A 15,139-nucleotide genomic window follows, 5' to 3' on the forward strand; every position below is an offset into this window, starting at 1 on the left:
CTGCTGTCTTGGGTCACCAGAATTTTTACAGTGGATGTGAGTGGGTGGCGACTTTTGTTGTGGTCAGAATGTTGTACCCCACCTTTCCACTGTCATGTGATGATGCGTTGTTGCAGTACACTTCCACTTAGTCGACACACATTAGCATTGTTCCATTTCAAATACAGAAAACATATTTCCACAAGATACTCCACTTTACAAATGGGTCGGGTCATTTTGGTCTGGCTAGAGTACTGTAGAAAGAGGGTTTCAATATGTACGGGGACTACAGGCATGTACTTGTGAATAGCCAAACGTTTATTTAAGCAACCTTAAGGTTTAAAGACAATATTCAAAATTTTTTGGTTATCCCTCTTGTAAGTTTTATAGTCTTTTTCTAAACTGTCTGTTTTATTTGATACAAAAGTTATTACATGTATTGTGTTTGTGGCAATGGAACTAATATGTCACAGAACTGAAAATAAATTGGCCACAAATTTACACTCTTTTACACACAGAATGCTATGTTAGGTACTGATGCTTGTATTTGCAGATTTTGATAACTGTTGTGAAAATGATAACCACGTGAAATGCTCCTGTAGCCAGTGTAAATGACATAGAAAGTTAGTAAATGTGTTTTTATTTTAAATGTGTCTTTGGTTCAGTGCAAATACCTAATTCCCTTCCACCACTGTCATAATTTATTGTGTATCAGACATTATATTATTTATTGGACGGTTTATTTCAGCCTTGTAATTTCATGTTACAGAAGTGACATTTAACTGTTCGTTTGGCCCTTTTCGCAGGGAAGTGAACAGTGATCCAGACTGGCAGGAGTTTATGCAATACATGATTGAGCTCGCCTTTGAGGCCTGCAAGGCTGTGGAAGAAGTGGTGAACAGTTCATCACCTGAGGGACACCTACCCATGGATTTCACACCAGGTACACCAAATGCACTCTGCAGACATTTTTGCAGATGCAGCTATAAATATGTAACATGATCTGCTACCACATACGAGGCATCACACCTTCACTGCAGCTCAGGGTTGGTTAGTTTCCATCACAGAGCAACTTGAGCCCCTACTCCTCTGCTCATTTGTGGCCAGTATATACTTTCTGTGTGCCTACGTGCAACTTGGTGCATGTTGTAGGTGAGTGATGACCTGTCCCCTCACAAGGAGCGGTCTGCTGTGGTGGAATTAAGTTTATGAAGTCATCTATATGGTTACAAACATTGCTGTCCCAAGCTTCACGCCGTGCAGCCATTCACCCTAGTGGACCCTCAATTGTGAGTAACCAACGAAAATAATATTTCAGAATTTTTCGTGATCCGCTTCAGTTTAAAAAAAAAAAAAAAGTACAATAGACTCCTTGTGCAACATAATGCTTAAACTATTGGCCTCACATTTAAGACATTGAGGTTTTGAATTTGGTTAGATGCCTTGAAATTTTTTTTATTTTTAAATCTTTATTAAAATGATATTGATCATTATTTTTATTCAGGTAACTGAATTAAATGTATTTTTTTTTTATTTTTTATCTTCGTCACATCATTTTAATCAACATATCAACTTTTACAGTTGCTTTCATTTCTTCTTCCTATCATTCTTTTTCCCCTTGGAATTTTTGTGCTTGTGATATTAATTATTTTTACGTATTAACTTTGATGTAACTTCTTCCGATTTATCATTCTATATTTTTATCCTCATTTTGCTTAAATTTTGTTTTATTTATAATCCATTCTTTCACTTAAATCTTTATCTGCATTGTTTTGTCGACAGTGAAATAAGGATTAATGTTTTAAATGAGTTTATGATGTTAACCATCCAAAAAAATGGACCTCTTTTTGCACGGTCAATTTAAATACATTATTCCAGCTTTTGTTTTTCAACCAGTAAATTGGCAGTTTCAAATATTTAAATATTCTTATAGACAAATAAAAATAATTAAATTCACTTGCACAAAGACCCCAACTGAAAAAAGAATGATAGGAAGCAATTGTAAAAGTTAATACGTTGATTAAAATGGTGTGATACAGCAATGAAAATTTTAAAAAAGTTGCATTTAATCCAATTAATTGAATGAAAACTATGATCAGTCTTTTTGATAAAGATGTAAAAATAAAAATTTCAACACAATTGACGAGATTTGAACCCACAAGCTCTGACACATGAGGCTAGTACCTCCACCGTAATATTGCCCAAGGAGTTTGTTGTACGTGGCCTTCTTAAAGCTAAATTGCATGACATGAAATTCTGAACTTTTTTCCTTCATTAACTACTCACAAATGAGGACCCTGCAGGGTGAATGGTTACAGGGTGTGAAACTTGGGATCTTAACCTACGTCAGCATATAGGTGATTTCAAAAAGTCAACTCCACTGCTCGGGACCTTTCCTTCTTAGCTCGTTATTATATTCTGTCCACAAGTTTATGTGACAGCCACACCCTATGTCTACTTCATTGGATCCTCAGCGTACATGCAACCTAGTAGCTCACATCAGAGGTTAAGCACCTGATACATAATAGTCACAACACAAGGTCTTGCTTATCTAGTATCTAGCTGTGCCCATCCATATGAATTCTGAACAAAAAATTCCGTAATATCCTTAATTTCATGCCAATGGTGTGTCTGACTGAAATGTATTTGGCATCGCTGCACATGTCTGTGTTTAATGTGTAATTGCCAGTAGTTCCATTGTTGCATGTCTGTTAGTTGTTGTTCAGTGCTGTATTGTGTAGAACACTGTGTGACACAGATTGTGAATTTCGAGATGGCAAAGTAAGGAGCAACGTGTTTGCATTAAATTTTCTGTGAAACTCAACAATATCTTTACACACGCGCGCGCGTGGACACACACACGCACACACACACACACACACACACACACACACACACACACACACACACACCAAATGATACAGGAAGCCTACGGTAATGAGTACATAAGCTATATTTGGTGCTATGAATGTTTCACACAGTTTAAAAATGGCCGTACTAAAGTTAAGATGACTCTCATTCAGAACACCCTGTGATACTCATGTCAGGAATGTCAACTAAATTATGCATGCCAGTCAAATGACTGTCCAAGAGATTGCAGAAGAATGTAACATTTCAGTTGGATCGAGTCATAAAATCCCGACACTGCATCTTGGAATGCATCATGTTGCGGCCAAGTTCGTCCCACAGCTCATGATTCAAGACCAGAAAGACCTTCACCTTGCAATATGTGAAGAGCTTTTGGATCATGCAAACGAGAACAAGATGATCCTTAGAAGAATTGTAGCTGATGATGAGACTTGGATCTACAGTTATGATGTTGAGACCAAGGATCACTCTTCATAATGGGTCGGAGGGTTCTCCATGACCAAAAAAAGCCTGTCAGGTCAGGTCAAATGTAAAAGCCATGCTGATGGTTTCTTTTGCCTTTGAAGGATATCGGTGCGTGCTGTGACGCCTGGGAGAAAATGTGAGGAGGAAACAGCCTGAAATGTGACGAGACAATTCATGGTTCTTGCATCATGAAAACGCACCTGCACATTCATCCCTGTTAATGCATGACTTTTGCGCAAGAAACGGAATCGCTATGTTGGCTCATTCTCCTTACTCTCCAGACCTGTGGACTTTTTCTTGTTTCCAAAGTTGAAAGGACAAAGATTTGCAACGATATGTGAGATGAAAGAAATTTTGCGATGGTGTCTCACACAATTCAACAAGAGGCATACCAAGACAGCTTCCGGGAAGGTAAGCATAGAAAAGTTTTGTGGACAAAGTTCCGTAATTTTTCGAACACACCTCATAAAACAAAAACATTGCTGCTGTCTGGAAGAAGCTACACTGTACTGTGTGTGTGTGTGTGTGTGTGTGTGTGTGTGTGTGTGCGTACATGCACGCGCGCACCTCCACACCTCATTACTTTTATACTTCCTTATATTATACCTCCTCCAGTTGTGACTATTGTGAAGCCACAAGCCAGAAGCACAGTTGCATTTTTATCTCATTTCACTTGAAATAAACATATGTTACCATGTGCTGTTCATTTTTTAGAACCCTTATGTATTAATGTACTTTTATGTATTTATGTACTTACGTATTAATGTACTTTTGAGGAGAGCTACATAGGCAGCTACTGAAAATGCTGCCATCTTTCCTGTCAAATTCATTGCTGCCACAGCTGAGAGTCTCAGTCTACCTGCCTGAAACTCATCTCCTATATTCTATTCACCACAGAGATATATAAACAGTTACTTTTTTCTTGTATTGCTGTTATTGTTTCTACTCATCAAGCTGTGGCAAGAAGTGACACACATAAAAGGTATCAATGTTTGCAAGCTTTTGGAGACAGTGGCTCCTTCTTCAGGCTGTGGGACGAAGGAAAAGAACTAGTGTTATCTAGAAAAAGGGGTAGAATCCAGGAAAGTCACCCCAAACCCCAGGTCAGGGGAGACTTAACAGTTGAGATGAGAAGGAGGGACTGATTGTTGGGGACTGCACCAGATGAGATTTGAAAACATGAGAGCTTAAAGATGGGAGATAGGGTAATACGCGAGAAAAAGATTACAGTGAAACCTCTTTATAATGTTCCTCCATATAATGTTTTCCTCTATATTAAGTCCGTTTTTTTCGGTCCCGACTAAAAACCCTTATAAACAATGTTAAATTTTCCTCTTTACTAAGTTTCCTCTATATTACAATTTTCTCCATATAACGCTCATATTTTTGGAACCCTGGTCAATTATTTACCTCTTTATAACGTTTAAGTGACTGGATGTAGACACACAGATTTTTGTGCTGTGGATTCACAATTTGCACCGGCTCAGGAAGCTTGTGCTCAGCGTGTTTCATATGTCAGTGGCAGAACCCGGTCACATGACATGTGACGCACGTTCTGCTTGCAATCTTTCTGGTGCCATTTCAGTCGATGCTTTGTATTCATAGCATGTTGTGTGAGCTGAGCAGCAAACAGTTTGTGTGTCTAGTGAGAGTGTGTCTTCGATATAACTTTATTTTTTAAGCTTTCATCAGTGAACATGAGTGAAAAGTGGAAGAACATTTCTCAGGAAGAGAAGTTTTCTGCTATTAAAAAAGTGGAGGCATCTCCTGGTGTGAGTCACGTGGAGCTAGCGAAGCAATTTGAACTGGCCCCCTCAACACTCAACACTACTATGAAAAACAGATCGTCGATAATCGAAGGGTTTGAGAATTGTGGAAATTCGAAACGTATGCTTGTGAAACCATCAACTTACGACGAAATGGAGGAAGTTTTATTAGCTTGGTTTCAGCAAGCATGCACTGCAAACATTCCTATAAACTGAACTATTCTGAAGGAGAAGGTGCTTCAAATATCACTGCAGTTACGAATGGAAAATTTTAAGGTGTCCAATGCATGGATTGATAAATTTTGACAGCATCATGGTGTTGTATACAAAGCGGAATGTGGGGAAAGTAAAAGTGTGGACAAACCAACTGTAACTCAGTGGATGCAGACTCTCCCTAATCTGATACATGGCTACAAACTGCATGACACTCATAACACTGACGAAACTGGCATGTTTCTCAGTTTAATGCTGGATAAGACATTTACTTTTCGTGGGGAAAATTGCCATGGCAGTAAGAAGAGCAAGAAACATCTTACCGTTTTGTTGTGTATAAACGCCGATGGCAGTGAAAAACTGAAACCTTTGGTTATAGGGAAGCCAAAAAATCCGAGGCGCTTTAAAAACATTTCTACGTTTCCGTGCAAATATACAAACAATGCCAAGGCATGGATGATGAGTGATATATTTTTGTTTTCTCAGAGAATTTGACGCCAAAATGGGGAGTGTTGCAAGAAAAGTGCTGCTGTTTGTGGATAGATGTGAGGCCCATCCACCAGACATATCCTTTCTGAGAAATGTGAAAGTAATTTTCCTGCCACCCAACTGCACCAGCCACCTGCAACCTTTGGACTTCGGAATACTACACGCCCTTCAGGTTAAATATCGGACAGCCCTTGTAAAAAAGGCCTTGAATTTGAGGGACCAAAGAAAACCAGGAAGCCAGCAGAGCTCACAACTGAAGCTGAATATTTTACAGACAATGAATTTAATTATGTACTCATGGAGGGAAGTCAGTGCTGAAACTATTAAAAACTGTTTCACAAAAGCGGATTCTGTGAGAATGAGATGGCAGCTCCTGTGGAAGATGTTGCAAGTGATTTGCAAGAGTTTCAGGAATTAATAGGTAGTGATTCTGCACTTTGAGGACTTCGTGGCTGTGGATGACAACGTGGCTACCACAGGAGTACAAAGTATTGAGGAGGTGACTGCAGAGAGAAGCTTGGAGAATAATAGTGGTAGTGAAAGTGACAGTGACAAGGAAGATGACCATGTGCCCTCATATACTAAGGCAGCTGAAGCCTTTGAGACATTTAGGAGATATATGATGGCCTATAGACTTGAGGACAGAATGAGCAATAAATGATTGCCATACAGTCAAGGAGAAACAGAAAAGAAATATGCTTGCTTGAATATTTTAAAAAAATCATAGGTCTGTGATTTTCAGATTGCTTAGATTCCTAGAGTTTTGTTCAAATTTAAGTTCCATTTCATAATTTAATTATTAAAGTAATTTTTTTGTAACTAATTCTTTTTTAATCTGTACCACTTACTGTGTTTTTATGTAATATGTGCAGTATATCATAAATAAAATTTGACTCATATTCTATAATTGGATCAACTGAGGAACGGGATACCACCTGTCAGCTTTGGACAATGATGTCATATCTTATGAATCTGTTATAACTTTTTACAGTACAAACTGATCCATTTACTTTTACACGTCCACCTACCGGGCCCCATGTTTTAATTACAAAATACTAATCATTTGATACATTGACCATTTGCAATGAATATCATATTACGGTATTGTGAAAATGTAAAATGCCATCTGTGGCACCATTTGTCAAAGCTGATTAGTGGTATCCCTATCTTCAGTAATGCCCTATAATTATTATTTGGAAGCCCTCCTCTTTATAGTGTTTTCCTCTACACAGTGTTCAGAATTTGTGGTCCCTTGGAAAAACGTTATATAGAGGTTTCACTGTACCACCAAAGCATCATGCATGAGTTAATAGGAGTGAAAAGCTAGGTGCATATTATGTGACAGAGATAGGAGGAAGTGATGAAAAATAGACACATCATAAAATAAAAGATGTAGAAGACTAAAAGGGAGTGAAGGAAGGAATAGTTACTGTGAAGAAATGCCAAGACCGAAGAAATTAAATTAAGACCAAGTGGGTGGCGAGAACCGAGGACATGTTGTAGTGCCAGTTCCCACCTACCAACAAACAGCAATACTTGCATTTTGACAGTTGCCGTCCTTTTCATGTCAAACATTCCCTCCCATACAGCTTTGGCATTTGAGGCAAACATATTTGTTCAGATCACAGCAATACACCGCATCCAGTCCTGATAATGCTGATCCTCTAGAAAACAACTTGGAGTACACCACTTGTCACTCAGTATTATCCTGACCTTGAATGTATTGATCATTTACTTCGACGAGGCTATCACTTCCTAAAATCCTGTCCTCAAATGATGTCCATTCTGCCTGACGTTTTGCCCAACATACCTAGAATAGCTCTTTGTCACTCTCCAAATCTCCACAATATCCTTGTCATACCCTATGCTCCACCATCTCCCTACCCTATGGCTCCTGGCTCCGTGACCATCTCCTGTGTGACTTGCCCTATGCACCGTACTACCACAACCTGTATCAACTCTGTAACTGGTGGCAAAACATATACTATCAAGGGAAGAGCCACCTGTGAAATGACACATCATATACCAGCTGTTCTTAAACTGTATTTGGCCGTTTACATTGGCATGATCACCACCAAGTTATCAGTTAGGTTTAATAGGCATAGGCAGAAGGTGTATTCTGCCAACAGACAATATCCTGTTGCAGAGCGTGCTCTAAAACCAAACAATGAAGACCTCAGTGCCTGTGTCATGACAGTTCCCCACAGTCATTTAATGAACAAAGTAAGAGCATATGGACTATCAGACCAATTGTGTGATTGGATTGAAGAGTTCCTAGATAACAGAACGCAGCACGCCATTCTCAATGGAGAGAAGTCTTCCGAAGTAAGAGTGATTTCAGGTGTGCCGCAGGGGAGTGTCGTAGGACCGTTGCTATTCACAATACACATAAATGACCTTGTGGATGACATTGGAAGTTTACTGAGGCTTTTTGTGGATGATGCTGTGGTATATCGAGAGGTTGTAACAATGGAGAATTATACTGAAATGCAGGAGGATCTGCAGCGAATTGACGCATGGTGCAGGGAATGGCAATTGAATATCAATGTAGACAAGTGTAATGTGCTGCGAATACAAAGAAAGAAAGATCCCTTATCATTTAACTACAATATATCAGGTCAGCAATTGGAAGCAGTTAATTCCATAAATTATCTGGGAGTACGCATTAGGAGTGATTTAAAATGGAATGATCATATAAAATTGATTGTCGTTAAAGCAGATGCCAGACTGAGATTCATTGGAAGAATCCTAAGGAAATGCAATCCGAAAACAAAGGAAGTAGGTTACAGTACGCTTGTTTGCCCACTGCTTGAATACTGCTCAGCAGTGTGGGATCTGTACCAGATAGGGTTGATAAAAGAGAGAGAGTAGATCCAACAGAGAGCAGCGCGCTTCGTTACAGGATCATTTAGTAATCGCGAAAGCGTTACGGAAATGATAGATAAACTCCAGTGGAAGACTGCAGGGGAGACGCTCAGTAGCTCGGTACGGGCTTTTGTTGAAGTTTCGAGAACATACCTTCTCTGAGGATTCAAGCAGTATATTGCTCCCTCCTACGTATATCTCGCGAAGAGACCGTGAGGATAAAATCAGAGAGATTAGAGCCCACACAGAGGCATACCGACAATCCTTTTTTCCACAAGCAATACGAGACTGGAATAGAAGGGAGAACCGATAGAGGTACACAAGGTACCCTCCGCCACACACTGTCAGGTGGCTTGTGGAGTATGGATGTAGATGTAGATGTGCGTGCCTTCTGGATTCTTCCCCCAGACATTAGTTTCTCAGAACTCCCCAGTTGGGAACTTGTGTTACAACATGTTCTCTGTCCTTAATTTATGTTAATTCCTTTGGTCTCACCATTTCTTCTCAATAACTAATCCTTTCTTCTCTCCATTTTAGGTTTCTACATCTTTCCTTTTCTGATCTATTTTTTGTCGTCCCCCTCCCACCTCTTTCACACACAATGCATTTAGCTTTTCACTCTTACTAACTTGTGCACGATGTTTTGGCAGTAATATGTTTCTTGCATATTACCCTGTCTTCCACCTTTAAGCTCTCACGTGTACAAATTTTACCCAGTGCAATCCTCGACAATCAGTCTGTCCTTCTCATCTCATCCAGTAAGACTTCCCTGACCCAGGGTTCTGGGTGACTTTTCTGAAATTTACCCATTTCCTAAACTTCACCAGTCCTCTTCCTTCGCCCCTTTTACTTCTTCTTCAACCCTTCTGCCAGAAGAAGGAGCCACTAGCTCCGAAAACTTGTGGACTAATACCTTTTGTCGTGTGTTTTCCTGGCACCGTTTGGTAATTAGACTTTTTTATCTATCTAATTAAATTATATTTTCAAAAATTCATTATTTTTGTTGATGTATTATTGTTTCTAGTATTACTAACTGTTAAACTCTGTGTTAAATTGAAGAAATCTTGAAACATGTTTGCTGTCATAATGCATTTAGTGTAACATATGAGGGATGCCCAGTCAGATGTAAGAGAAGACCTTACACCTCCGTTATCACTGTGAGAGGTACTTATATTATTGTGACGCCCCCTTATCTGCAGCCGAAGACCTGCTGCGGCGGCTGCAGCAGCAGAGTGCCGAACAGGATTCCCCTGTGACTTTCCGGAACGTCAACTGCTCGGCCCAGATGTTGCTGCTCTGCTCGTGGCGCACCGTCAAGGAGGTCTCGCTGCTGCTTGGGGACATCGCCGAGAGAGCGCCCGTGGCCTCAGGGTGAGTGGTTTGAGATTACAGAAGGTGACATTTACAGACATTGACAGATGTCTAGGTAAGTGACTGTGGAATTGTGTGTGTGTGTGTGTGTGTGTGTGTGTGTGTGTGTGTGTTTCTTTTTTAATCACACAATAGCAGAAAGACCTTTACCTGGTACAATTGTACATAGAATATGCAAAATAACTCACCCCTCTTCTGGCAGCAATCTACTGAAGGTCTTTGGAGAAATGAAGCAATGCTATACATGTGAAAACTGCGTGACACATTCCTCTTTTTAAGAAGGGTCATCAAAAGTATGCACAAACTGTAGCTCTCTTGAGTTTTAGAACACATCTCATGTGAGAAAAAAACATCCTCTGTGTGAATCAATATGACCTGTATGAGCTGTGATTGTGTGAAACCCAGATCACTCTCTTTGTTCATGAGGCATAGAATACAATAAATACTGTCACCCAGCTCTATGCTGTGTTCTTCATCTTCCGATAGGTGTCCAATACTGTTCTTTCCACAGTGGCACCTACGAACAAAATAGGAGTTATGGAATATTGAACTAGCTTTCTGATTAGATCAAAGAGTTCCTAGCAAACAGAACAGAACACATGATTTTTAATTAAGTTAAATCGTCCAGCATAAAAGTAACTTCAGGCACACACTGAGGAACTGTGTAGGACCGTGATTATATGTTAATGACCTAGGTCGATAACGCTAGAAGCTCACAGAGGCCGTACGTGGACAGTGCTATTTTATACGGAGAAGTCACAACATTAGAAAATTTTAGCTTTATACAAGAGTACATGCTGAAGATCAAGACTTGCTGCAAGGATTGCCAATTTAGCCTCAACTTAAATAAATGTGACGTACTGCACCCAAATTTCCAGGAGGACTGATTATTGTGCAATTGAATTATACCAAACAAGCACTGGAAGCAGATTCATATCCATTAAATATCAGGACCAATGCACACAGAGTGATTTAAAGTGAAACGACATGATAAAAGAATTTGTGATGAAGGCAGTCTCAGAGCTTTCTACTTAAGGTTTCATCCAGCTCTTAGTCCCAAGAACAACTTGAGCCTGACAACTTCCCTGGAGGGCAGTAATCCGGTAAGTTTTTTTTTTTCAAACACTTCGACAATTTACTGATAAAATTTTCACAGTCAAAGTGTCTTTACTCTGAATACAGTCTGACTTCCCTTTCCTGCGTATCGACTGGCGAATGTTCACCCGAGAATCTCAAATTACCAACTTCAAAAAATAAATAAATAAATAAATAAAAATGTGTAGTGCACCCATGACCTATCAAGGTGAGTCCTACAAATCCTCACCAGAGAACCAAAGTCTAGAAATCTACAGCCAAGAGTGTCACAGAGTGTCAGTTGAGACCCACCACTCAGCTCCAAGCCAAAGGACCCTGATCAACTGTGGGAACAATGCCGCAAATTGCAAGCTCCGCTTGCATCCTGTGCACGAGGCCACACAATCTATGTGTGCACTGTCTTAGACAAAATTAAGAAGAAATAAAAGTTATTGATCATTGAGTTTTTTTCTTTTGGTTTCTTGTAATAAAATGTTAACCTTCACTTTTTACACTTCTTCTGAGAAAAAATTGTGGCAGTCCAACAAGTATTTCATTTATTTGCTGTCTCTAGGTGAAGCATTTGCACCTAGCACAAGATATAATTGTCTGGTAAACATAGTTGTTGAGGATATCCAAATGAATTGTTTGAAAAATGAAAGAACAATAATCATCAGTTTGACTGATCATGTGAGCTTGTGTGCGGAAACAAAAGGAACATCCCATGACTTGTGATGTGAAACTGTTTCTCGGTCCTCCATTCATCATCCCTGGAAGATGGTGGAAATAATATGCTCTGACCCTTAGAGAAAACAGCATATTCACAGACAGTTTATTTGTGTCACATGAAAAATCTGCTCAATAATAAAAGGACAGCTACCATCATAGTTTGGTATATAGTATCTTCAAATGGTGGGAATCAACTTTTGTTACATATTTTTATTTGTCATCATTTAAATTGCCTAGTTTGAGGTGGATGTAATCTAGCAAGAGATACTTATCGAATGGTAATATATGAACACTGTAAACACACTTCTGTTGCAAATATAATAATGGGGAGTTACTGAGCACCCTACTGGGCCAACATGTGAATGTTTAGATGTGGAAGGAAAGAGGTACTTGGAGGATATACCTCAGGAGGGATTTTTGGTTTTGAATAAAGTCTCCCACTTTCAACAGCAGCATCCACCATCAAAAGCTTGTGGTTTTATCCCAGTCTGACACATCAAGTTAACAGAGTGCTTTTTACCTAGGTGGGTACGCCATTGCAAGGGCTTCATAGAAAGACATTTTTATGAGTGGAAATGGCTGTGTCAAATGGAAATTCTTTTGACTTTATTATTTTGTTGTTGTGACAAGATTTGGTGATTGGAGTCCGTGTAGTAGAGCATTAATCGTCCACTTTATTGGTATGCTTCTATCATTTCCATTTCCTTGCATTCTCTCTTCTCGTTATTCTCAGACATCGGCAAGAGCCAAACCAGCCAGTTGTAACTTAGTTTATATGCAATTTGAACAAGAAGGAATTACAAAAAATCTTTTAGCTTAATCAAATAACCAATGTCGGACTGATTCAATAGTGAATCATAATTTCATATCACCTAAGAACTCCCGTTACAGTGGTGAGAGAGAAAAATGTGCTGAGTTTTTCATAATAATATTACCATCCTTGTCTGTCTGTCTCTCTCTCTCTCTCTCTCTCTCTCTCTCTCTCTCTCTCTCTCTCTTTCCATCATTAAATGTGTGAAAATAAAATATTTCTTTCAGAATTAATTGGCTTGGTTGAAAATTTTATGACTAGGAATCTTCAAAATTATAAGTGCATCAGTTTCTGTTCATGCTGATAGAATGGACTTCATTAGGATAAAGCATGAAGGTTCTGTGTAGTAAATATAAAAGATAATTCTATCAGTGAGATGGCCACAATGACAACTGCACAAATTGTCACCAAACTGGCTAATTCTTCTCTCAAAAACTAACCAACTGATCGTGATAGCAGCTACTAAAAAAAATAATAAGCATTCAGTATATAGTTAGCATGTTGTGGTATTCAAATAGCTTTCCCAAACTTTTCCAGCCAACGGTTGTTGTTGTCGTGTATTTTTGGACACTTTTCTTCTAGGGTGGAGTGCTCGATCTATTTCGTTGTCAGTGTACCCATTTCTCTTGAAAGCCGTTCGCAAATGGCTTAATTCATCTAGCAAATAAATTGGCTCACAGATGTTATTAGCCCTATCCACTAAAGTTTTTTATGACTCCTACCACTGGACTCTGTAATGCTCTCATGCAGGTTAAATGAACGCATAGTGAAATACACCACTCTTCGTTGGATCTTCTCTATGTCTTTTGTCAGTCCTACCCGACAAGGGTCCTGTATTGATGAACAGTACTCAAGTATCAATCAAACATGTACCTTGTAAGCCACTTCCTTTCTGGATGAGATACATATCCATAAGGTTCTTCCTATGAATCTCTGTCTGACATCTGCTTTTTATGGCTATTTGTTTTGTGTAGTCATTCCACTTACGCTTGCCCTGTATAGTTAGTCCAAGTTATTTTATGGTAGATAATATTTCCAGCAATTTCTCATCAATAGTGTAGTTGTAAGTAGTGGATTTCCTTTCCTATGTACACGCAATATGTTACATTTATTTACAGTCAGGGTCAACTTCCAGAGCCTGCACCAGTCATCAATCACCAGTAGGTCATTCTGCATATAAATACTGTCTTCTGTTAGTGCTATTTTTTTTAGAGATGACTGCATCATCTCCAAACAGTCTTAAAGAGCTTACAACACTTTCTATTAGATCTTTTATATGCATTGTAAACAGTAACGGTCCTATCACACTTCCTTGGGGTATTCCAGAAATTACCATGACATCTCTCAGTTTTGTTCCGTTAAGAGTGATGTGTTGTGTTCTATCTGTGAGGAAGCCTTGATTCCAGTTGCTAATATGGTCAAAGACATGTTAAACTCATATTTGTTTCATTAAATAACAGTGTGGGATGCCATCAGAAACTTTCCTGGAGTCAAGGACATGACTTCAATCTGAGCGCCATTGTCTACAGCACTGTGAAACTCATGGAGGAACTGGGCGAGCTGAGTTTCATGGAATATCTCTCTCTGCAGAATCTGTGTGGATTTTCATAGAGGAGAATTTTGTTCACCTAAACTTCATAGTTCTTGAGCATAAAAGATGTTCCATAATTCTACAACAGATTAACATCAAAGATATAGGCAAATAATTATGTCCATCTGTCTTAGGAACCACCCTGAAAATGAGAATGACGTGCACTTTGTTCTGGTCGCTAGGTACCCTTCGTTGCATCAGCGATCTACGATAAACTGCTATTAGAAGGGGAGCATGTGATTTTGCAAAATCTTTGTAGAATCTTATAGTTATCAGATGTGGTCCTGATGATTTACCACTACAAAATGATTGTAATTGCTTTTCTATTCTACAATTGATTATCTTGTTATCTGCCTTCTCAACTTTGGTACAGTGATTGGAAGAAGGACAGTTTTATAATCTTCCATGGTGAAACAATTTCAGAAGACCAAATTCAGCAGTACTTTGGCCTTCTCTCTGTTATCTTCCATTTTGGTATGGTATGGTCACTTATAGAATGAATAGAACAGTTCAAACTGCCTATTGATTTTATAAATGACCAAAACCTCTTCAGGATTTTTATTTACATTGGTTGACAATATTTTATTATCAAAGAGATCCATCAATAGTGATTTCTGTCAATGGCTCACGGTCAAATGCCCTACAGGGCCACCACCTACCCATGGTGCTGCAATTGCATAAGAATCGTGCTTGCGTGTCATGGCACTCTTAACAGACAGATGGACAGACGTACAGTCAGTCAGATAATGTCTCAAAAAAACATTTTTTCATGTGATATAATAACAAATTGTCAACTTTCAGATTTTTTCATGTACTTCTTCAGCAAAACATATTGCTTCTTGGCAAATTTCATGATTCTAGATCAACGGAAAATACCCTATGGGTTTTGATGAGTGAGTTTTTGAATAATAAAATATG

The 15,139-nt window shown here is 38.9% G+C and overlaps 1 protein-coding gene across 1 annotated transcript in view; it reads left to right on the forward strand.

Moving 5' to 3' along the window:
- LOC124716796 (thyroid adenoma-associated protein homolog) overlaps positions 1–15,139 on the forward strand; it is a 222,189-nt gene that overhangs the window by 120,426 nt on the left and 86,624 nt on the right. Inside the window, 2 exon segments of the mRNA XM_047243345.1 lie at positions 786–922; positions 9,845–10,023. Of these exon segments, the coding sequence (XP_047099301.1) occupies positions 786–922; positions 9,845–10,023 (316 nt within the window).

The sequence above is a fragment of the Schistocerca piceifrons genome, chromosome 9 (genome assembly GCF_021461385.2).
Source record: "Schistocerca piceifrons isolate TAMUIC-IGC-003096 chromosome 9, iqSchPice1.1, whole genome shotgun sequence".
Classification (NCBI taxonomy): domain Eukaryota; kingdom Metazoa; phylum Arthropoda; class Insecta; order Orthoptera; family Acrididae; genus Schistocerca; species Schistocerca piceifrons.